The 25,049-nt window shown below is 42.2% G+C and overlaps 2 protein-coding genes across 5 annotated transcripts in view; one reads left to right on the top strand and one right to left on the bottom strand.

Moving 5' to 3' along the window:
* Positions 1–25,049, bottom strand: part of LOC105449296 (gamma-aminobutyric acid receptor subunit alpha-1) — a 116,843-nt gene that overhangs the window by 35,553 nt on the left and 56,241 nt on the right. The window lies entirely within an intron of this gene.
* On the top strand, positions 1,227–21,136 carry LOC105449302 (monocarboxylate transporter 3). 4 transcript variants are annotated; one of them, XM_011688437.1, is made up of 11 exons: positions 1,227–1,340; positions 15,150–15,453; positions 15,836–15,979; positions 16,066–16,271; positions 16,412–16,640; positions 18,168–18,607; positions 18,734–18,962; positions 19,362–19,537; positions 19,629–19,851; positions 19,959–20,206; positions 20,608–21,136. In XM_011688437.1, exons 1-11 carry the CDS (start codon positions 1,242–1,244, stop codon positions 20,755–20,757), a joined length of 2,448 nt encoding a protein of 815 aa, XP_011686739.1. In that variant the 5' UTR covers positions 1,227–1,241; the 3' UTR covers positions 20,758–21,136. The 4 variants fall into 4 exon arrangements, with proteins under 4 accessions (XP_011686739.1, XP_011686738.1, XP_011686741.1 ...); XM_011688436.1 differs by having other exon boundaries at positions 18,150–18,607; XM_011688439.1 differs by lacking the exon at positions 1,227–1,340 and adding an exon at positions 3,607–3,810 and having other exon boundaries at positions 18,150–18,607.

The following is a 25,049-nucleotide window of genomic DNA, read 5'->3' as shown; positions in this document are numbered from 1 at the left end:
CTGGGGCGCCGCGGCGCTACCCACCCGCGGCGGGGTAGAGCCTGCTGGCGAGAGGAAACTTCTTCTCCCCGGCGAGGAGGAGACCTCCGTCGCGTCTCTCTTTTCGGCCTTTCTTCTTTTTTTCTACCTTCCGCGTGGCCGAAACCGGCGAAATCCGGCCTTTCCCCCCCGATATCGTCGACGACCTTTTCGTCCCCGCGCACGCGATCGCGCGCCTCGCGAGTTCTTCCCTCCTCGCGGTGCAATCCGGAGCCGGCCGGTGGGTGTGTGACACGTCGTGGTGGTCGTCGTCCTCGTCGTCGTCGTCGTCGTCGTCGTCGTCGGGACGTTGGTACCAACGCTTCTTGGTAACGCTCGGGAAAAACGGGCACAATCGATCGTCGTGGGATTCACCGCGGAGACTGACACACCGGTGAACCAGTGACCTAAGGGACTGTCGGCAAAGTTTTTCCTCGTCGAAATATCCACGTCGCCGGGCTGCAGTAAACGTGAAGGAAGAAGCTTTTGATAACTTCCAGGAATCCACAAAGAATTCACAAAGGACACTGGTGCGGCAATAACAAAAGTATCCTCATTGTTTTGCCGAGGAGGTTTGGAGTTCCCGGAGTTTATACAAAGACGATCGGTGGTCATATGTTTCACACTGTCGTCGAAGCCGGCGCAGGCCAGTCGAGATACGAGTACTGACTCGATGTCATCCCAGATATCATTTTCGAACACCGTGCAAATAGTGACGGAAAAGTGGCCGGCGTTCGTGAGCATTCCGAATTATCGCGATGATAACGAGAAGCAGAGGAACGGGAACGTTTAAGACCTGCCGCCACCGGACTTGCAAGCGGTAAGCTCCCTCGAGAACCTTGTCGGTGAACGACGATTATCCGCGCGGGAGGCAGTCTCACGAAGGGTGCGGAAGGAAGAAGAGGGATACGCTATATACGCGCGCGCGTTTCGATCGTCCTCGCGCGATCGACTCTCTCGATCGCCCTTTGCGAGGCTGTGAACGTGAAATGGACGTGATAGATGTGGCCGAGGAGGCTGATTTCCGTGAGGTCCCTGCCAGGCTAACGCCGATGGGGGCATCGTAAGCCGCCGGTGGGTGGGCTGACCGTCGACCCGGATCATTGTTTCGATCGTCCCCTGCAAGGGATCGCGGTCGATCGGTGGTCGGTCAGGTGCCGCCGGCGCCTCGGTCTTCGACGGAAGCCGGTGCTCCCCGTCCCTCGTCCTCAGGAGACGCTGAAATGGGCCCTGTCACCAGCCGCGAGCAGATTAGCGAGCAGATCGGCGACGATGACGGCCTGCAGATACATCCGAAACCAACGATCGTGGCGAACAACATCGTAAGTGTTCCGTTTCGCATTTCCGTTTCCCTCTGATTTTTTTGTCTTTTGTTTTCGAAACGACACTCTAAGTCTCCCGGAGGAAACGTGAGATACGTATCTTACCATTTCACCAGGGAAATTTTTTTCCGAGAATATCGACAGAAATATAAATGCACTCTGTATGCGACTTTGTGACTGTTCTATTTACGACTGTTATATCGGTATAGCTTTCTGTTATTTTTAATACTTATGTCGTGTCGATAATCGGAGACTGCAAAGCTGACTGGAAAGCGATATGAATCGCATAGAAACGTTGTATTCAGAATCTAAAAATGTGTCTGTTAAGCGTGTTTGCTTTTATCGGTGTGTGTGTCTCATTTTAATCCGTAAATGTACAAAAACTAATAAAATACAACGCAATGTCGAATGACTTTGGTTAGCAGCGGACTAACAAAAATCGATCCATATATATCTATTTTTATTTTATTTAACATAATATGTGTTTTGTTTTACATTGCTCAGCGTAAAATGATGCCAAATTAACGGCAATTAACGCGGCAGAATGCCTTAATCGATTACTCGCTTAAAATTTTGCTTGCTTCTAAGGAATTATGTTTGTCTTGGCTTTCTGCAATTTATATAAATCGAGGAAATTTAAATGATACCTTTATCTGTTATTTCACATCATGAAAAATTCAATTTTCGACGTCTAAGGTCGAATATATTTTTAGAAACGCCTTTGCAAATCAATTTTATTATTCGCACCGTCCGCGTCGGTATTAAATAAAAGTATAAAATGAAAGTGTGTATAGAACGATTATTCCACACGTAAATAATATTCGCATTTCTTGCCAAGTTTTGAGAAATGAAGCTTTCTCATCAACGACAGCGGGAATCTGATTTCTGCAAACACGTTGCGGTAATATCGCATTAAGATATCGTTATCGCGTTTAATGCTGTGCGTATCGCGTTAGTAAAATGCCGGTATTACCGGTGTAATATAATGTCTGATAATTAAAATAATATATCTCGCGGAAATCGTGTGAATCACATGCCCGTGCAGAGATCGCGATGAACAACACTCGCGACTATTTTCCCTTGTTAATCACCCGACAACGAAACTTGCGCGCCGTTCCCTCGAAACTATTACGTCATCGTTCATCGTGTGATTTAGTGCATGGAAGCTTAATTCGTGTCTTACGGCACTCCGAAATTTGGCACGTTTCGACAGCATTGCGACAAGATCCAAATCGATGCGCACATGGAAAAACGGTATTACGTATATATACAGGGGACATTTCCCGTTTCTCTCTTTCTATGCATTATTCTTCCAATGCATAGATTTCTTGGCTGATTTCCAATCGATTTTTACTCAACAACAAAAATGTAGTTGGATGTCACTGTCTATATTTAGACATCTTATCTCTCAATGCTGAATGTCTTTGTAACCGAAGAAGCGGCACGTCGATTTCGCTTCGGTCAAAGAATCCGAATGAGGTTTCTCGACGTCCTGATGTAAAAATCTATCATTAGATATTTTTTTTACAATCGAATCGCCATCAGAAGTCGCGTATCTTCGGCTCGATTATCGCGATCGTTTGCACGTGGCGATCAGATAATCACGCACGTCGTAATCGTCCGCGAGGCAGACAGGCAGACAGAGAGAGAGAGAGAGATTGTTGCTCGGAAAATCGATTTCGACTACGCGTGTAGCGGTTTCGCGCGCTCCAAAGAAATTACATCGTGCAGAACTTTGTACTCGTCGCCGACGATGGCTCAACCGCTTTGTTCATGAACGCGTACCGGTAAATAACGCGCCGCTGGTCGCATTTAGAGAAGCGACAGGGTGAAAGAGTGCGGGAGGAGAGGGAGAAAGAAAAGAGAGAGAGAGAGAAAGAGAGAGAGAGGGACTGGAGATCGCAGCGCAAGGCGGAGCGGGATGCAGGGAAGTGCGGAAAGCACCGGGTGTACGTGCCGGAGTAAAACGCGACGACGCGACGACAACGGGGCCCGGGGGGACCACGGGGGGCAACGGGACGAGAGCGCGGCGACGAGAGATGCGAAGTTTCCGAGGAGAGTGGTGGGGAAATCGGATGGACGTGCACTGCGTGTGTCCGCGCCGATTAAGTCGGCCGGTGGTTGAGCGGAACGCGAGGCGAGCGCATTTTCTATCGTTCGCGCGCGTGTCGCGTTCGCGTTTGCGTTTCGCGCCGAGTTAGCTCTCCTATACGGACGAACAAACGGACTCTTCTCTCTCTCTCTCTCTCTCTCTCTCTCTACCTTCTCTCTTCGCGTTCCGTGTGTGTCACCGGCGGGTCAGGTGCCGCGGCCCCGCGCCTTCTCGCTGTCTCGCCACCGCTTTCCCGCGCGTCTCGCCCGCGACCGCCAACCGCCTAGCTCGCGCCCGCGTCGCTCGCCTCGCGAGGGTGCATTCGCCTCCAGCCGAGAGGGCAGACCCGCCACCCTCGCGATGTCGCCTAAAAATAAGGTAAGTGTAACGGTCGCGCGTATTACGGCCTTGGCGGATCGATGGCTTAACTCGCACGAAAGACAATTGCATCCTTGAATAATATTATGTAATCCCGTATAGATCAGTAACGCCAGTATTATAATATATGAAATAATCGCGTATTACTTACGGGCAATTATTACATAATCTCAAGCATGTCTGAATAATATTGAATAAAATCACAATATCGTTACATTATATCGCTTAAAGAAATTAAGCGTTGAAATTGATATCGTTGATTGTCGAATTTCCGTCATTATGTTCGAGTAATGAGGTCGTTCTCGATGACAAAATCTGAACTCGATCACGTAAAATTTCTATGAGCTTCCAACTCTGACGAGCTTCCAATTAAAATAAAGGCGCATTAAAACGTAATTAACATAACAAGGAGTATTATATAATTATCTTTATATTATATATTTTTTAAATTTATATTATTTTATATATATTTATTTTTTCAACGTTTGCCAATGTTTAAAATATCATCCGCGGTAGCGATGAATAAGTGATGACTTCGCATTTTACATATGTAAAATTTTTAACGTCACAAGTCTTTGATCTCGCAGAATCTTTCATCGAAGGATACGTCGGGTTTTGTCGGAAAGACATCCCACGTGGTCGACGTGATTCGACGAGCGCGATCTCGCGTCTCCGCAGCGTTAGCAGGAATTCGAATCGAACCGGTTGCGAAGCGACGGCGTACGATTACTTTGTGGGCGTAATTTTTCAACTTTCTGTTTCTTTCTCCCACGAAATTCCGCTGTGATCGATACGCGCCAAATGAATTGGCGGCAGTAAATAATTAATGCCACGAGCACGCGATTAGTCTTTCTGCGCGCGGATTTCTATTTCTTATACATGCGTTTCACACGTGCCCGATATTCAAACGGATATACATATTATCGATATTTTATCAGGAAAAATTTCCAGAAGGCCGTCACACATTATGATTCCTTAATAGTAAAGATTATTAATAGATTCAAATATCGCGCAAATAAATGAGCGAATAAATTTGAGAAATTAAGTTTCCTCGTCGTTGATTCGACATTACGCTCGCTTATTATTTGCGATCGTATTGTTTTACGGCGACTCGACATTTCGCTACGTGATTCATTCGTCGCTAATACATTCGCCGAACAGATATGCATTTCCAGACAATTTACGCACTGCTGCTAATGGAGGAGGAAGACAAATTACGCGTACAATGAATGTAGTAACGGCGAGGAAAATCAATTGCGTGTAAAAAATATAGACGTACGCAATCTGAATTTACAAGATAATTTTCTGTTTCTGGGATCATTGAATTCGTTGGGAGGGGTTCTTAGGAACTTCAAAAAAATATTAAAAACGATAATCCTCTATTTGCCGTTCCATTAAATATTATCTGAAATAGAGCAAATAGGTTCTCTGAAAAAGAGAGTCACGTAATAAGTGCCTGAATGGCCTTTTAAACAAATTATCGATATTTCGTTGTGACGTGCAATTTGCAGATTTACGCCGTATTTTTTGCGCGTGTCTTTTTAGCGTTTATTTTTCAATCGGTCTCCTCAAGGTAAATGGCAAAAAAATGTGCGCATCACATGACCGAGCAATCTCGAAATGCGTGAGTGAAAGTGGGTTGTAGGCTGGTTGACGAGCAAATTGATAATGCGACATCGCGGCACTGACTAAACATGATATTGTATCTCGGACGATGATATATGCTCATTTCCGCGAGCATGTTTCTCTCTCTCTCTCTCTCTCTCTTTCGTTGTAATTTTTAAAATATTATATATTAAATATATATCTATCAATTATTCTCTTTATGTAAAAAAATTCTTCGACTGAAAAATTACAAAAGACCAACTCGAGAGACCGTCACTTCATTTTCCGAACTGCAGATGACTTCTATCGCGCAATATGGTTTATAACACACTCGTGACTCGAGGAAGATCAAGATCTACTTTCCCGAGCCCCTTATCTTTTGAGTGTTTATTGAACCCGTTATCGTCCTTTTATCGATGTCGAACACACCTCGCATCCGCGGCTGTTCAACCGTCAGATATTAGATCGCGTTTCTGCCACAGATTATTTTGTGTCGATTAAATTCTCTATATATCGCGTCAATAACTTCACGTACGATAGACTCCTAATTACGTAAGATGGAATGTCCGTGATAAATCAATGAAGTTATCGTTATTTGTGCGTAATAAAAGTTGTACGTTCTACGTCGGAAAAAAAAATATGTCTCGATACCGGGATCGGAATTTACACGGGTTTACTTGTTTGCATCCTAATTCAATTTAATTTTAATTTCAATCGCTAAAAAATATCGTTCACTCCTAACGAATTTTCGCTTTACGATTATACGTCCATTTCCGCGATGACTATACATCGCAATGCGCTCGCGGTCGTTTGCGTCTGAGAATGTAGCGCGCGGAAGCGCGTGGACTTCGCTATCAACAGGCGGTGGTACAAACCAGTAAGGTTGCCAGTAATTAGAGCGCGTGCACAAACAAATACTAAATGTGACTCATCGAACGTTGCTCTCCCTTTGGGCTCGAGGATTCTTAATCGTAAATTATTCGCGCAAGCAATTGCAGCGATCGGCTCGCGATTAAATAATCTCGCCCCGGAAACAAAATTCCGGGAATAGTCGATACCTCGCGCTCAATAATGCTCGAGTTTTTCGTTTATCATTCGCGACAGCCACTTCAATTTTTATCGGCCTTACGTGCGCTCCGAGCAAATTACCAGGCCGATAAACAGGCCGCGTAAACGAGTAACTTCGAAACTCGTTTCGTTGAAATCGTCTATCTTGTGTGCGATGTATTTGAGCTTTGTTTGTGCAAACACAGGATTATCACGATTTATCCCGAGATTATTTTCCTCGGATGAGGAACAATATCGAGACTTAAGTGTCTACCTCCATTAAGTGCTAACATAGCTTAGATATTTCCTTATAGGAAAAAATTTAAATAAACAAGTATTTTCATCGATTTAAATAATTTAGATTAAATAATTTAGATAGAAACATTTTCAACTTACAAAAATAATTCCTAAATGTAAAAATTTATTTTTTAATCCGTAGATTTTATTCGGATTTTATTGTAGATTTTAGAAACTTGAAAATTGTAAAGCTTGCGAAACTGAAAAGATTAATTCTGTAAAGTAATTGATAAAATTTATATAAAAATAGAATATTTTTTCTGAAGGCTTTTTCATATTAAAGTATACTAATTTGAATGTTTGAGAGCATTATTATCTTGCAAATCGCAGGCTTATAAAAATTCTAATGCGCGTAAATAATCATCAAGAATGTGCGTCAATAAATTTTCCCAGAAGATTTCAATCATTATTACATTAACGCGGAACCGAAGTGAAGCGGATTCATATACCGTAACAGACACGCCCGTTTATTTATTCGCGCCGCGTTCAGACCGCCGCGAAACTTTTCCGCGGAGATGAGAAGCAGATGGTGTTTTCATGCGTCCGTGCCTTCGGCTCTAATTGTCGCTGGTTATTATCTAATTAATTCATAAGCGTCATCGGGCGCGCGCGAGCATTGCGCCGCGCGGTCGCACAGTGCTTCGCGTGACCGCAGCTCGCGGCCGCGTTCCGGCTAACTTTTGACATTGTCCCGGGATTATTTCGCTCGTATACGAGGCACGGCGCCGACACGGAGCCGGCGTTCGCCGTGATCCTCGCCACGGCAGGCAGCCCGAAGGGAACGAGCGTTATTGTGTATACACGATATATACGGCGCTATGGCCGATTCGGCGGACCAGCGTCTCGACCAGCGTTTCGTTGTAAGTTCCATCTCTCTGATTCGATCGAAGGCCTCACAATTAGACGGGCGGCCTTAAGGCTTTGTTCTAACCGCGCGAAAGAAGACGAGGCTTCTTCCACTTGTCGCCAGCGATTGCAATTCTCGGAATCGTAAGTTAATAATACAGGGATTCGAAAATAATGACTTCTTAAGAATCTGTGAACTCAGACGCCATCTCGTAAAATTAAAATTTCTGGTTCTATCGAGTTTCAATCAGCCGTCCGTTTTGTCCGACTATACCTTAAGCCCTTTCTAATTGGGAGCTCGCGATATTGAATGCTGGTTATTGTACGTGACAAACGTCCCACGACAGATCGTAATGAATCACCCATTGGCCGAGACGAAAATAAATGCGTCAAACATTCCTCTAAAATTAAATCCATAAAATTCATTTGATACGAAGCTGCTGTTTTCTCCGTCGCAAACAGACCTATTCGTAAGATCACTGCTGGGGATAACATTTTTATAGCAATGAGGCGCCATACTCCAAGGCCCACAATTCTGACGCGCGCAACGAGTTAATTCTCTAAATATCACTTAAGTTGTGTGGCACGTGGTTTAATTATGGCGGAACGAGCGATCGCATCTGCCCGCGAAAATTATCCAATGTTGTTAAATAGAAAGTATTGTTAGTTCATATGTATGATATATGGATACATACATTTTCTGATTGTATAGGATTTATTCTTCTAAAGCAACAATGTGTAAACTATAAATCGCGTAAAAATTAATTGATGGGGATTGCGACATTTGTTGTTCTTATAATAGATATTATTATATATTATAATAGATATTAATGTACAATTTATTTTAATGTAGAAAAACTGTATGTACTAAAACAATTAGAATTATTAAATTTTATACATATATGTAAATTAAAATGATAAAAAATTATTATTATTATTATATTAATCTTCATTTGTATGTACGATAAAAAAATTAATGGGTCGCGTCCAATTTCTGTGGAAAGGGATCGCAAGTATTAAAAGTTTGCCCATTGTTCTGAAGTTACAGAAACCGGTATTTCGCGAAATAAACGCGAGTTAGGGTCTCGAGACAAAGCGAAACGTCCCTGCGAGGAATCTCCCTCCTCTCCCGGATGATCGGCGCGAATGACGCGCGCTGGAAAATGCGCGCTCGCGTCCCTTGACGCCGTCGCGCCGGAGCGGATGCTCGCTTCGCCGTGACGTGCCACGCAATTCTCGAGTCCGAGTGGGGATGCACGCGCGCGAACGAGGATGTGCGGCGTGTATACACATCGGCGGCGGCATGGTAGGTGAGCTTCGCACAGTCCCACGCCTCGACGGAGAGGGTCACACGCGGCGGCTACGCGAGCGAGCCTCAACCCCGTCGACGAGGCGCGCGAAACGATTCCGCTCGGAGGGTCGAGATCGCGCGCGCCTCGTCGCGAGTGACGAGGCGACTTCGCTCGCCTCGAAAGGTCGCAAATACACGTAATGCGCGCCCCGCGCGAATCTCCATCAATTTGAATGTACAATTCGCCGTCACACAATGCTATTCTCTAGATCAACAACATGAGGCGACGAAAGCGCGAGGTTCGCTCCGACATTCGCTCCGAGAAAGGCGATCCGCCGGCGTCGATTTTGGTGCTCGCACGACACACGTCGTGAACGCGATCTCTCGCTCTCCGCCGCGCCGCGTCGCATCAGCGGGGGAAGAAAACCGCGGTCTCGATTTAGGAAACGTTATATACGCACGACGCGGAGGAGGACGAGGCCGCTGCTTTGTTCGCGGAAGTTCGACGAGCTTCGAGAGTCGCCGCGCGTTCTCGGGTATAAATAGAATCTGCCGTGCTGCGTCGCGGATATCCTCGATATATAGTGCCACTCTGGACGTTCTTGACTGCGTGCAAACTGTCAGTGCTGCCGAGAAGCCCCCGGGGGTTCGCGGGTGTCGCGTGAGGGAGAGAAAGGAAAGCTACCAGCGGATCACTCGCGATTATATCGTGGACGCATCGAGATCCACTTGAGAGATAAGCACTCTCGAACGTTCTGCGCAGGAGGCTTGAGGATGATGTATCAGGATCGCGATACAGGGGAGTACAGGGAGCGTTGAATCTACTTTAAAGACAAGACTGAGAGGAGAAAAAAAGAAAGAGAAATAGAGAGAGAGATAAAAAACTGCACGACTTGAACGCGACAATATAGTGCACGAATGGATCGTATTATTTTCTTCTGAAGTCGCCAAGACGTCATCGCGTGGGAAATGACGGGAGCGTGACTCTCCGTTCTTCACGTTGACTAGCTCTCTTCTGCGAAAGTGCGTCGAAAGCTTCGGAGAACGCTGCGTCGATCGAATTTCTTTCTGACGTTCGCGTTTTCGTTCGCGCTTCTGGAGGTGTCTGGAAGCGTCCCACAATCGCGGACGCGCGTTGAAACTTCTCGCGGATTTAGCGGAGATAACCAGTAGCGTTCCGTCTCGTCTCGAGCCCGCTCCGCTCTGCAGCCTGCGGTCGGCGAATACACGTGCGGATATACTCCTCCGCGTGCCGTATATCGAATCGATAGCCGTGACGAAGTACCTGGCGGGAACGAGGAGGGAACGGGTTTAAGTGCAACGGGTTTTCCAAACGAGAGGAGTCCGCGCGCGTAATCACACGATTGATTCCGCTGATGACGCGTGCGGGGTTCGGCAACCCGGGCATCTTGGACGGAAGCGGCGTACTATATCCGTACGTGACAAAACGCGACGAAAACAAGGGGCTCGGCAAGCGCACTGTGCGTCGTGCGCACACGCATCTTTTATCCGCGACGCACACGTGAGTCACTTAGCACGTGCGCGCACGGGCGCCGATTGAGGTTTCCCCCTCGCTCTGCCGAGAACAACGGTGACGTTATTTCACAGACGAAAGCAAATCACTGCAAATACCTTTACTTTTATAGAGAGCGATTAAATTAATTTAATTAATTAAATAATTTAATTTTAAGAGAAAGGAATAAATCGGGTAAAAAATAAAATTAAATAAAAAATTGGAGCATGGTGCATTAAAAAGATTGTTGGATCGTCTAAATCCTCGAGACGTTTCTGCGATTTCGATAACGAGCGAAATGGAAAATTCTCAAGATGCACAGTTTCCAACCAAGTAAATGATACAGTTCGCTGAAACGAAAAGCGAGCGAACGAAGAAAGAGCAGATTGGAGGCGAAGTGTATCGGGAAAGTCGTCCGATACGGAACAAATCATCTCGGACGATCGAACGAAATTAACCAAAGAGTGACTTCTCTGTGGAGAGATCTGAGAAACACCTCGAAGACCCCGCCGCGAAAACTGCGGCGCCCGCGCATCGAGGGCATCGACGATATTCACCGTTCTCGCTCGCTCGTGCAGGGACTGCACACTCCTTGGATCAGATAGGAGATCGAGGAGCGAGATCCCTCTCCTTTATTCTCCCACTTCTACATTCGACGGCGAGAGTTGCCGGGTACCGGCGCGGTGCGCGCTGCGCACGATGGCAGTGCGCTAAGTGAGCGAGTGCGGACGACGACGCGAGCGCGCCAGCACAGTGCAGGTCGGAGTCTCGACATGGCAGCGGATTACGACGAGTGATCGCCGCGACGGGTGGGCCTGTGGCGGGTTGTCGGAAGGAGCGAGAGAGAAACGTGCCGACAAACTGAGAGAGAGAAAAAGAGAGAGAGGAGTCGCGAAAGGGACGCGGGCGCGATAACGGAGAGCGGAGTGTTGCACGACGTGATAAAGTCGCTTTCGTGACCGAGGAGGGCGGCCGTCGCGAATCGCGTCGCGTCGCGTCGCGTCGCGTCGCCGCGAATCGCGCCGAGCGCGCTCGAAAATAGAACGCGGTTGCGACCGCGAGCGAACGAGCGAGCGGACGCCAAAGGGAAGAGAAGAGAGGCGGTCGACGGCCAGAAGAGCAAGTGAGAGAAAGAGAGAAGAAGAGTGACTGACGGTTTAAGGCGGTCGTAGAATGTCGCGAGTGTCGCTCAACAAGTCGCAGTACGGCTCGCGTCGCGTCCGCAAAATCAGCTCGGTACGTATATGATATCATGGGGAAGCGAGAGGCATGGTCGCGCGGTGTCGTCGGTTATGTACGAATTCGCGTGCCATCTTCCTTTCTTCCTTCCTTCCTGCATACCAGTTTGCCTGCTTCTTTTTCTCTCTCTCTCTCTCTCTCTTTCCCGTCCCATCTAATCTGTCTGCCATTGAGACCAAATAATCAGGTTTCTCTACCTGACCCTCGTACTTTGTCGGACACAACGGTCAGAAAGTGTCATCTCTGAACAAAGTTTGAATTAAAAGACTAGCAAAACATCTGTTAAATCCCTTTAAAGACGTCCCGTCGACTCTTTCACGATACTCCAAAACAGACGAGATACAGATACGGTGGTTGTTCATCGTGGAATGTTGGAGCTATGTCAACGCTATGTTGGAGCATAGAAAATTCGCGCGACAGACGTTCCGTACTCCAACCGTTGCTGCTCCGAACCGTTATCGATTTTCGCGTAATCTAAACCGGACGTGCCGGTAATTCGTAGCGCAGTTCGCGCAGCCTCTCGGCCGCCGGAACGATGATCGCTATTTACGTGTCGTATATAATCATCATCGCGGCGAGCGATCGTGCGTCGTTTTGCGTGGCTCGTCTCTCGGGGACGCGACGGGGAAGGCGACACGTGACTCAGCCTTGACAATCGGGGCCGGTTGATCGGCGGGAGAAGGCGCCGATGCGATGCCGCCGATGGTTGCATTCGCACGCACGCGTTTCGCGTTACTTTGCATTACGACACGGTGCGTACGTACGTGGGGGACTACGGGCGCGCGTATATGTGTTAACAACGGCGAGCAAAACAAGGTCGAACGAATCGCGAGGCGGAGAGCGCGGATTCTCGCTAGAGAGAGAAAGAGAGCGAGCTTCGCGCCTCTCGTCGTCGGGTGGCGCGATCGGAATGACAGCGCGCGATCAGCTGATCAGCTGTGGCCTTCCTTTCGGCCGGAGTCCAACTCTCGCGCGCGGGCGCGCGCGCGCCGCATTTAAATTCGTCTTCGCGGCCGCGCGACACGCGAGGTCGTTGATCCAAATTCATTAGCGTCGGGGGCTCCGTGTCTCGCGGCGAGATGTAAAGAGATAGAGAGGCGAGGCCGGTGAATATATATATATCAATAATCTCGAGAAGGAAATATCAAAATTTTGCACGATTTTCCGAGCTAGCGAAGCATTCCGCTAATTGACTTTATTGACGACAAATGAGAACTGAAATCATAAGTAATTTGCGTAAAATACGAACAGCTGCGACTGAAATTGCATGAAATCTATACGAGATTGCAACTGAAATTATACGGAATCTGTACAATAAAATTGCAATTGAAAAATTATACAAATTATATTCTATAGGGAATGTAAAGAATTTTTATATAGAGAATACATATTTAATATATTCTATATACTTATAAATAAAATGCTACTATATAATTAAATAAAATTATACTTTCTATCGTTCTTATTTTGCAAGACATAAAATTACGGGCGGATGAATAATTCGGATAAATAATACTGTTTACTAACAATTGAAATTCCCGCTTATCGTCTCTGCTTGCTGAAGTAATTAATAACATACGAGCGTTTTGCTTTCATTGATTGTCGGTAGCTCAATAATCTCGTGTAATTATCACATAGAAACACCTGCGAGCGCTAAAACGTCGTTGATTAGTCGCATCGCGTGGGCGCAACTCGATATTTCCCCTTCTCGATTAACGTGATATTAATATCTCGGTATTAATAAGCTGTTTTTTTCATTAAAGCCCAACATGATCGCCTGCGGTTACCGGATTAAACGTCCCGATCAATTATTCGGCAGTGTTAACTGACTTGAAATAATATTAAATGTGAACGTAATATTAATGAAAGAAATATTCACACATGCTGAATAAACCAGTATCTTTCGTGAATGTCAGCAGTTTCAAATATCGATAATTGCTACTCTCGCAAAAACCTTTCGAAAAAAATTTCAAACGCAGACAACCGTTTTATGCTGCTAGATTGCGTTTTCCATTATACATGAAGAAATAAATTGAAGAAATCCGTCCACTGTATAATTCAACATATCGTTTCTCGTGTAACGAGTTGAGCGTTAATGATACACCGGCGAACGTAATTGCATCTCCGCGAAACGCGGCTCGGATCGCAAACAACCGTTCCTTTATCGATTCGATCTTGGCGTTGCATTCTACGAGAGCGACGTGTATCACCTTGGCCAGATGTAGCCTTAGAGACTGATTAAGTCACAGTTAGCTATTTAATATCTGTGCTGGCGTTTGCGTTATGAGATCATCCTAATGCGCGCGCTTCTGTTCTCGCGTTACGATCCGCGATAATTTCAGGACTCGCGATTAACGAAATCGCCGAGCCCGTGGCATACGATTTTGCATGTCCGCGAGTTCTCCGATTTCCCCGCCTGTTGTGCGCGTGTGAAAATCTGACTCATTTCTAGTGCTTTCGACGCTGTTTCTTTCGCGCGAAAAATGCATTTCTGCACGTAAAGAGACAGAAGAGAATACAAAATCCGAAGATTATGAATAAGCACGTTTTCAATTGTCCTTATAGTTGTCTTTAAAGGATAAAAGACAATCTTTTAATAGCAATTATAAGTTGAAAATATGTGACTAATCTATAGCTGTCTTTTTCAAAATAAATTACGTTCAAGTTTTTTCGTGTATAAAAAATTAATTCTTATTATTACGGCAGGCGATTATTATAAAATATTGGATAATTTTCATTGGAAAAGGCAAAATTATTATTGATATATTAATTGAATTTAATATGCTTTATAATTTCGCTCATTTTAAGATACCTATTGTTAATGTTAATACATTTTTTAATATATCGGGAAACTATTCTATTTGTCCATGATTTGTAAAACAAGAAATCTAATCGACTTATTTTGTAAGTCAGCGAATTAGAGAATGAGTACTTATGCACCAACACGAAAAGAAGCTTTTTCTTAGAGCATTCAAGGTGAACGGCAAGTCTCGTTCAAGGCGAATGCTACGCATTTGTACCACGCGAGGTACAACATAGTCCTCAATTATATGCGTTTGCTGGTTTTTCTGTGAAACTATTAAAACGATACGCGGCCCAAAGTATACGCTGTCACGTAATTATTCGCGCTAAATTGTCGCGACGAAAAAAAATTTGAGTCGCGATGCGTAAATGGATGCTGTAAATTCATATAATAATTACCTGCCATATTTTAGTAATGTACATACATGCAATGCATGCATGATACATTATTAAAATTATGTCATGGATAAGAAAAAGATACATTTAAAATTTAAACTATCTTTTCTCTCAGACGTTTTTCTTTTATGCGCGCACACGATACGAAGAATTATTTTCTAATGAATAAAACATCTCATTATAGATGGGATTTTATGTGGAGATGCATTTATCTTACAACGCATAAAATACATCACTTTTTTTTTAACACATGTTGTTTGTTGAGAATAACACGGTTATCATTGCGCTACGTTTCCTTTTCAGACGGAGAGCGAATACTCAGTAGAAGAACAATCGAGATTAACGGGGAACGATGGTCCGGGTGGCGATGAAGCTTCACCGGAAGATGAGGGAGGTTCGCTCTGCGAGTATCACGATATACCACCACCGCCGGACGGTGGATATGGTTGGGTGGTGGTATTTGCATCGTTTATGTGTAACATGATAGTGGACGGCATTGCCTACACGTTCGGTGTCTTTCTCGGAGAATTCGTCAAGTACTTTGGGGAGGGAAAGGGCAAGACCGCCTGGGTTGGCTCATTGCTGTCTGGAATGTACCTCAGCGCTGGTAAGATACGCACGCGAAGTGCCTCTGAAATTTCGCTAAATTGATCTTTAAAGCCTAGGATACGCTACCACGGCCGGAAAATATTATAACGACGCATCCTTCGTAGGAGAAATCGATTTTTCCTTGGAAAAAATTTTTATACTTACACTATAAAAAAATTGGTAATAGTGAGACGAACAATCTATCTTTTGATCGAAAATCCTCGAGTACGCTTTATCTTAATGAAAGAAGATTAAACTATGGCCTTGTTGTAATGGCAAATGGCTTTATTTCTCAATAAAGCTGACACTAAATATATATGGTAGTCATTAAAATAATATCTAGTGGTGACGTATTTATCGCTATACATATTACATTACGTGTTAATTTTTCCACGTCGTAGGACCCGTTGTCAGTGCTTTAACGAATAAATATGGCTGTAGAGCAGTATGTATGGCAGGAAGTTTCTTAGGCGCCGCCGCATTTGTACTTTCGACATTTTCGAGCAGTGTAAATATGCTTATGGTGACTTACGGTATTATGGGAGGTGCGTAACGATCCATTCCCTCGATAATTCTCTGTAATTCCACCAGCCTCGTCTCGTTCCTCACGTCTCGACAATTGTTCTTTTAGGAATTGGATTCGGTTTGATATATCTGCCCGCAGTAGTTTGTGTAGGCTATTACTTTGAAACCAAGAGATCCCTAGCTACCGGCATCGCAGTGTGCGGATCGGGATTCGGTACATTCGCGTTCGCGCCTCTCGCGACTATGTTGCTGGAGGCGTACAGCTGGAAGGGAGCAAACCTAATCCTGGCCGGTCTCATCTTGAATTGCGCAGTAAGTACAACAGCGCGTGAAAATCACTCACTCGCTGCTCCTCGCTGCTTTGATTGTGCACGGGTAACAACAAAGCTTTAGATTAATCGAGACGGCATCTCGTATATCTGATAAAAAAAATTCTAATAGATGATTTTTAGGTATTCGGTGCCATGATGAGACCTCTGGAATATCCGAAGGCTTCCTCCGTCAAGCCGTTGCTACAAAGAATGGCCGAGGAGAAGAGATTTCAAATGGAACGTGGTAGTATCGGTGGCTCCTACTTTATGGTGCAATTACCGGACGGATCCATGGAAAAGAGGATGAAAATGCCCATTAATATTGATCCCGGTGTTCATTCCAGCTTCAATTTAGACCAATTAGTGCCTGGTAAGGAACTCTGATCATCAAATTTGACAAATGTTCCGGTGATCGTAAAAGTGGAGTAAGTCGCAAATATCGGAAAATTAATCGTACTTTTTATTCCGGTTACATTATCAGGTATAATCTCTTAGAACAAGGTAAAAATAAAAATTAATAAAAAAAATGAAAATAGACACGTAACAGTAATAATCGAGGCTAATCAAGAGAGTTATTATTTCGAAATATGTTTCGAATCAGTAAATACAATTTAATTTAGAGTGTCACAAACGTTTCGACCTTTAATGTGCTCTCATCTTCAATATATACTTCAATTATTACAAACAAATATAACAAAAACAGTTGACAATGTTAAACATTCATAAACAGCATATTCGAGTAAAAACAATTAAAAAATGCATATCATAACGATTTTAAATTGTGCAATTTTATTGTACACTTGGACAACTGTTTTTTTGTAATACGATTATTTATTCGTAATAATACACTGAAGACGATCACATCAAAAATCGAAACGTTTTTGTAATATCTTTTTTTACTAGTGTCGATTAACTCTAATCTCGGTTTAATTTACTCTTTATCTTCTTCTGATTCTTACAACTAGATAAAGATTAAAAGTAAGTTAAACAGAGATTAAATTTAATCTACATTGGTAGACATAGAAATCGATTAAGTTATATTTACTTACTCGAAATACATGCTACTCAAAATTAAAGCATCACTTAAAACCAATGCTTTCTAAAAAGATTTATATTAAAAATAACGTGCCATTGCAAAAAATAGTCACTTAATGATGTTTAGAAAAATGAAAAAATTTCAAAGTTTGAAATCTCGTCTTTCGAAGGCTTTAAACCCCATTTCTCTGTAACGATTTGAAAAACAGCATTAATTTAGAAAAAAGTAAACCTTAAAAAATTAAAGAGAAAACTTTAATTTGAACATATCATGCAGTCGTCATTCGACAATAAATTCGTGATAAATTGCGAATATGTGCGTAGCAGCTTTAGAGAAATAAAATCTTTATATCAAAAGTGGTTGTTTTCTTTAAAGATACCATACGCGTATTTGCAATTTGTCATTCGCGACATTGTTACAAATTGTCATAAATTGTCAAGAATTCAGTTAAAAAAAATTGTTGCAGAGAAATGAGGTTTGAAATATTCGAAAGACGAGATTTCAAGCTTTAAAACACTTTTTAAACATAGCTTTGCGACCATTTTTCGCAAGGACATTTTACTTTAAATTTAGTTCTTTTTAACGCTGATTTTAAGAGATGCTTTAATTTTGTTGAGTAGAGCACTTCAGCACGAAGAACCAGCTCTGTTCAATAGCCCTCTTTTTATTAGCCTTAAAGTAAAAATATTGTAATTAATTTGAAAATTTGTGAATTATTGGGAAAACGCGCGGAAAATTTAATCATCTCAAAATCAAAATGACGTACGTTTCCATAATCCACGGGCGCTTTCCAAGTAATCAAAATAATTGTGGTACTTCAATTGAACACCCGTAATATTAAAGGAACTCCTTTAACACCAGTTCCGACGGTGCCAACCCTTCCCACCATATCCGAAGTGAAGGTGCAAGAGCATTCATCTAGTGGACATACTAGCGATAGTGGCAGCATGGATTTAAAGAATATTTCCAACAAGACCAAGAGCAGGAAGAGTATCGATGAAACCAAAGACACGAAGGAAGCGGAGAAGCCCGAGAACGAGTTTAATAAGACGATAATCCCCAGAAACGCATCGCAGCCGGCTTTCACGACCCACGTTCAAGGTTTGCCTAAAAACGGCTCCGTGCCGTTCTTCGACAGAATCCGTAAGACGAGTACCAGCGAACGTTACAAGCCTAGCCTTAGTGCAATAAAGAATTCTAGGACAACGCTTAATTCTAACGGAGATATCCGAAAGAGCTTGCATCTGAGACTTTCCACGAGCAGCATGTTGGGATCGCGAAATAATAATGCCGAGGTTGATGTAAGTCAGATCTATTTTATAGATTTTTCGAACGCGTTTTTCTTAGAAAACGCTCCTTCTTCCCAACGCACAAACATTTTTCTAATAATCTCATAAATAATATACGCGATATTTGTCTGTTTTTAGGACGGTGAGAGTATTACTTTTACTACAAGTAAAGCTAGTATCCCAAAGGAGAAACCAATGATGGTCCGTCCCTTGTCGAGAAAGGATATTTTCTACAGTGGTAGCGTAGTCAATTTACCAGAGTACCAAAGCCAGAAATCCCTCGCCAATTACCGTCAGAGTGTTGTATCTCTCCCCAAATCTGTACGTGGTGATTTGAAAGACATCGATATAGAAAAAGCGCAACAGCGTACGTATATTTTCCTTTATATTATATGTACGTATGTACATACGTTTCTTCATATATATACTATTAAGGAGATCCGGATTACGCGAGCATAAATACGTGACAAATAAGGTACGCGCGCGTGAAAAAGCATAAAGCAGAATTCCGTAGTTCTCGCAAATGGGGGCTATCGCCGATTTACGGTTTGACACGATTTTCTCTCTTTTTTTTTTTTTTTTTGATCGGAACCGTTGACATGGACATACGTAGGTCTGCTTATGCTCCGTTTAAAATAATGACAGTCATAGTAAGCCGTTGTACATTATTCCTGATTCGAACTTAACATATATATATATATAACTTAAACGATAATTTTAACGATTAAAGCCCAGAAAAAAAATAATTTAGATTTTAATGTTTTAGAGCCATTGTGTCCTTGCTTGGTATTACCCGAATCGTTTAAGGAAGCTTTAGCGACGATGATGGATATGTCTTTGTTGAAAGATCCTGTTTTCCTCCTAATTGGTATTAGCAATGTGTTTGGTATGGCTGGATTGTACGTCCCTTTTGTATATCTGGTGGATGCCGCGGTCTTAGATGTACGTTATTTATTAATCTCCAGTATATCGCTGGATTATATGCAACATCATAATTCAATAAATGTCGTTTCTTTCTTTTTTTTTTTTTAAGGGAATTGAAAGCAACTCTGCATCATTCTTATTATCTATTATTGGAATAACGAACACCATAGGTCGTGTGGCTTGTGGATATGTCGCTGATTTTCCGCAAGTCGATTCCTTATTGCTGAACAATATTTGCTTAATTATATCTACAATCGCCGTGGCCGCTACGCCATTTTGCCATAGTTATGCCGCTTATATCATCATGAGCATATTTTTTGGGATAGCAATATGTAAGTATCTCAACTACGCACATCTATTATTTTAGAAAGTATTATGGAATGTCCAGCTTATTTTGGAAATTTTGAATATTCTTACTATCCTATTATTTCGATTTTAGCTGGCTATATCTCATTAACGTCAATCATCTTGGTGGATCTCTTGGGATTAGACAAATTAACGAACGCTTTCGGCCTTTTAATTCTATTCAGAGGGGCTGCCGCTATAGTTGGCTCACCCTTAGCGGGCGCTGTTTATGATGCGACGCAAAGTTACAGTATCCCGTTCTTCATGGCAGGGTTCTTCTTCCTTGTAAGCACTATTACTAGTTTCATGGCCCCTGCTATGAAACGGTGTACTACACCGCAGGTAAGTCTATATAATTTATATCAACTTTTCATTCGGTGTTATTTAATTATATCGCATTATTCTTGCATTTGACGTTAGTTTCATTGATACATTTTTGATAAAATAGTATTTCTCACCAACTTACAAGATAATATCGAAATTTTTCTTTTTTTCTTTTTTGTTATTACAATGAATATTGTATGTTGATTATTTTCTTTGTTTTATTATTAATAATGTAATAAGTAGGCATTATAACAGCATCCTTGTTGACCCTTTTGCCTGCGCAACACTTTCCTTCTTCTTTCATTATTCTTTTATTCTGTATCTCTTGTTAATATGATATTTGATATTATACAATGGCAATAAAAAATTATTATTATTACTTATACGATAATTCATCGAATTATTTTACGTTGTTGCAGACTCAACCTGTGATATTAGATACATTGACTCCAATCGACGAAGATATTGAGGAAGAGAACGAGGAGGATATACCGGAGATAGTAGAAACCGCGCCGTCACCCTTAGAGCCACCCGAGAAGGAGATCAAGCAAATAGAGTCTGTTTTATAAGTACTTCTGATCTTTTTTAAACGGATTATAAAAATCGCCTTCACTCCGAGCCACACTGTGATAGGGCTGCTACTTTTTAAAGTCTTAAAACAAAAAAGGTACTTCTTTGTTACACACTTAATCGATGAAGCACAAATTAGTGGCATACCTGATGGAATTTTTATCGTACTTACAGTTTTAGACTTTTATCATTGTATGTTTCGTCATATATCTTTTGTGTTTTATTTTTTTATCGAAGCGAATGAACGATATATACGCGCGAAAATGCCATCAGGTACAGATACTTATTGTTAGTTGCCTATATGTAATAGTGAATGATAGATAGAACGTTATATTAACCTAATCAGTATCGATCAAGCAGTATATATAGAGAAAGAAAGAAAAAAAAATGGTAAACTAAAAAAATGCTCTTGCACGTGCATATCGAGTAATCAATTGTATAAATTATTAATCTGCATTGTAGGACTACAATACTATATAATTCGGCAATTATATAGTATGCAAGCATACAGGGATTGGTCAAGGTATTGCTGATTGAATACTCGTTTCGAATCATGACGCTTAAGAATGTATAGATGAATATTAATAATCCATCTCTATGCACTCTATTCACTGTAACATATTTCGCGAAAATTACTCGTATAAACGAAACAACGACGGTGTTCTTTCTGATCAACATACAATTGACCATCCTTGAATCGAGAAGATCCCACCAATGACCTATCATGTTAGTTAAATCTATTTTTGGCCACATCCAAAGATACAACTCGAATTATATACATGATTCAGAGAGATATTTTCTTGCATACTTGCGACAAATGTATATACATATAAATATATATAAATACACACACACAAACACACAATATACACAACACACACATACATACATACATACATACATATAAGTGAAAGAATGTGAATTATTAATTTACACGCAACAAATATATTGCTGTTGTGCAGGAAGAATTGTAAATAATTTATAGAGAGTTACATATACATGTATGTAACGAACTCTAGAATTAAGCTGATGAGCTCTAGAATTAAGTTAAGAATAAAGCTCATAATTATAAAGTTATGAGTTCTCTGCACGTTGAAGCTTTCGCTATGAGACCTCGCAGAGATTCAGGAGTCACAAGAATGCTACGAGTGATTATTTTCGTGAAACAGAGCTGCGCAATTTAGCTCTTGCTCAAATTGTGATACTAGGATCAGGAGAATACCGTGATGAATAATAATTTTCTTATGATAGATCAGCATACTTTGAAAATCTTGAAATTGAAATCGTATAAATTCATGAGTAGTCAAGAGAATGCCGCAAGAGATAATGCTGATACAACAGCAAATTTCGGAGCACAAGTAAACTGCGCCGCTCTGTTTTACCAGAATAATCACTTGTGGCATTCTTGTGACTCCTGAATCTCCTGAATCTCTGCGAGGTCTCACGGCGAGACTCGCGGCGAGACTTCAATTAATTGTATTCATCAAGGAATAATTAACGCATTGTTAGATAGACTAATTAATATATTAATTATCCGAAACAGAGAAAACCTTATGTGTAAAAGAAACGCGTTTTGTCTGCTACAGCTAGTTCGTGTAACTGAATTCATGCGTTTAGTTGATGGAACTGACTGTGTCGTGCAGGATAGTACTTAGGAAGCAACAACACGTTAAGTAATGCAGAAATAAATTTCGGATCGACGTGTCTCGCGCGATATGCCAAGCGCAAGCGATTTGCGAGCGTTTCTCATGAGTGAGTGAGTGAGTGAATGAATGTGTGCGTGTGTGTGTGTGTGTGTGTGTGTGTGCGTGTGTGTGTGTATGTGTGTGTGTGTGTGTGTAAGTTACATGTAACTAATTTCATGGCGGTGACGATCATTATTCGATCGATGTAATTAACACATTTGCGAAAGAGAGAATATACGCCTACACAGACGTGCACGCAACAAACGTATATGCGTATATGTGCATTAATGCATATGTAAATCTATATGTACACATGTAGACCGAGGAAGAGAGCTCGTTGTAAATCGTGTTGAGTGGCAAATGTACGCGTTACACCGAGCGTACGTTGTACATAAGGAGGATCATAACGATTACGATTAATTACGAATCGCGCGCGGGCGTTGGTAAAGAAAAATGACAAAAAAAAAATAAAGATTAGGAGGAGGGAGAACAAGAAGAATTGTTGCTATATGGATAATGAAAACCAACAGTGCTATTACACTATTCGCCACCGCTGCTCTGCTATTGCTAACCACCTATCACGATTACAATATTACCGTAGTACAATTTACGTGAACGCACGTTACTTACGTTTCGTTTTACAATTGTGCGGGAAAGACAAAGAAGAAGAAAAAGAAATAAAGAAGAGAAAGAAGAAGAAGAAGAAGAAGAGCTGTGCATATGTTTTTGTAGTCTCAATCAAACGCCATATGTGGCATATATGTGCACGCATACGTATGGTCATCTGCGTATGCGAAAGCCGCGTGTACCCTCACGCATGCACGCGCGCCGCGACGAAAATCCCGCGCAGAGAGTTACACTATATATTATATAGATTATATAAATAGAGCGTCGACGTGTGCGCGCGTGCTCGCGTGACATTTTGCACGCGCACGTTCGGCATGTAGGCGGAACGAACTTTTACATTGCGTTGGATGTAGTAGCATGTGTGCGACGTGCGCGCGACGCGCGTGCACGCACGCTCGCACGCAGAGAAATATTGTGGCGATGCACCCGGGAGGGACGGGGGGATGCGTATTTATATATATATCGTCATCCGAATATCGATATTACTGAATATTATTGAGCACGATAATATTAGGTATCGATATTCTGATCCACAATTGAGCGCGAATTGAATCGGTAAATCTTACAGAGAACGTTACTCCAAAATCTTTATTTTTCGGGGTACAAGATAGAAGCTCGCTGTGATGAGAATCGACCGTACGAGCACGTTTTTTCTTAGCTTATACCGTTATATTAGATCATACCGGTTGAAAGGACGTCTTTTTTATACTTGAATGCGTGTCTGTATAAAGTGCTACGTGCAGTGAACACAGATTTTTTACATTTTTGGAGTAAAACTTTCTCTAAAATTTCGCGATTCAATTGAGAGATCAAAGAATGAAGAAATCGAAATTTATGAGCCATGTGCGATTTCATTGTTGGACGTGTAACTTTCAAGCACACCGTACTTCAAAAGCCGATCTCGAATACCACATTCAAGTCTAACAGATGTAGCAAACTCGTCTGTCGGAATTTTCTTTTCATTTAAGCTTAAGGGAATTTACAAATTCGCAAAAATATAAGATATAAGATAAGAGAAGATATGAAAAGTATGATAGAAGATTTTTTAATAGGAGCATCGAAAATGTCTTGAAAACTTCAAGGTAAAAAATACAATTGAATTTTGATCGAGACACGACAGAGTATCCTTTACAGAATTATGCTTATCCGGATGCATTTTCGACAAATGGAAATTTCTTCATCGGATCCTAAATGTGGTGTTCTAGCGTCTAGTGAGAGCGTAGCATCGTTAATAGAGGTAGAACGTTTAAGTGCGAACGTAATATTGTTACGGCTGCTGAATTAGTTGATGTTACGAGTGCTGTTCATGCGCAATAATCTACGCAATCGAAGCGAATCACGTTTTATCGAAATTATCGTTCGTCCGTTCGCGACGACGCCAGGGTCCTTGATTCTTGTGTATCAACGCGACACACATTGCCGCTACTGCCGCACTATTCTCTCCGCGTGCGAGCGTAAAAAAACTGGAAGGACGCGCACGCCCTACTCCGTGCATATGTTAAACATATGATATGGTACAAAAAAAGGACAAATGTATTAGGTGACGTTTATCGAAAATTGAAGAGGAAATTATGAATTTTTATTACTGAAAAAAAAACTATTGCGTTGGCTTGTTCATTTCTTGCATGTACACCCCGCATGTACAGGGCACCGAGGGGAAAAAAGAAAACATTATTAATGCGCCCACACCTCGACTTTCTCGAATCGGGTTTCGCGATTCTAACTATGTGTAAACAGCGGCGTTAATCCATTGCGTGTAAATAGCAGATCGGAAGTAAAATATCAGCAATAAATTATTGTATCAATTTACATATCTATTGCGTTATGTCGCTGCAGGTTTCGTTCCTATAGCGAACTAGGGACCCATAAGCACCCACGGGCTTGCCCCTGCATATCTATAGAAATCATGACGTCAAACGAGAGAATTTATTCCCGCAACGTATGTTGAAACAAATTACTTTCGTGCATTTGATAACATA

This window comes from Wasmannia auropunctata, unplaced genomic scaffold, assembly GCF_000956235.1.
Source record: "Wasmannia auropunctata unplaced genomic scaffold, wasmannia.A_1.0 LD336076.1, whole genome shotgun sequence".
In the NCBI taxonomy this organism is placed as follows: domain Eukaryota; kingdom Metazoa; phylum Arthropoda; class Insecta; order Hymenoptera; family Formicidae; genus Wasmannia; species Wasmannia auropunctata.
Note: the sequence above shows the minus strand (reverse complement) of the source record. Positions and strands in the feature narration are given on the sequence as shown.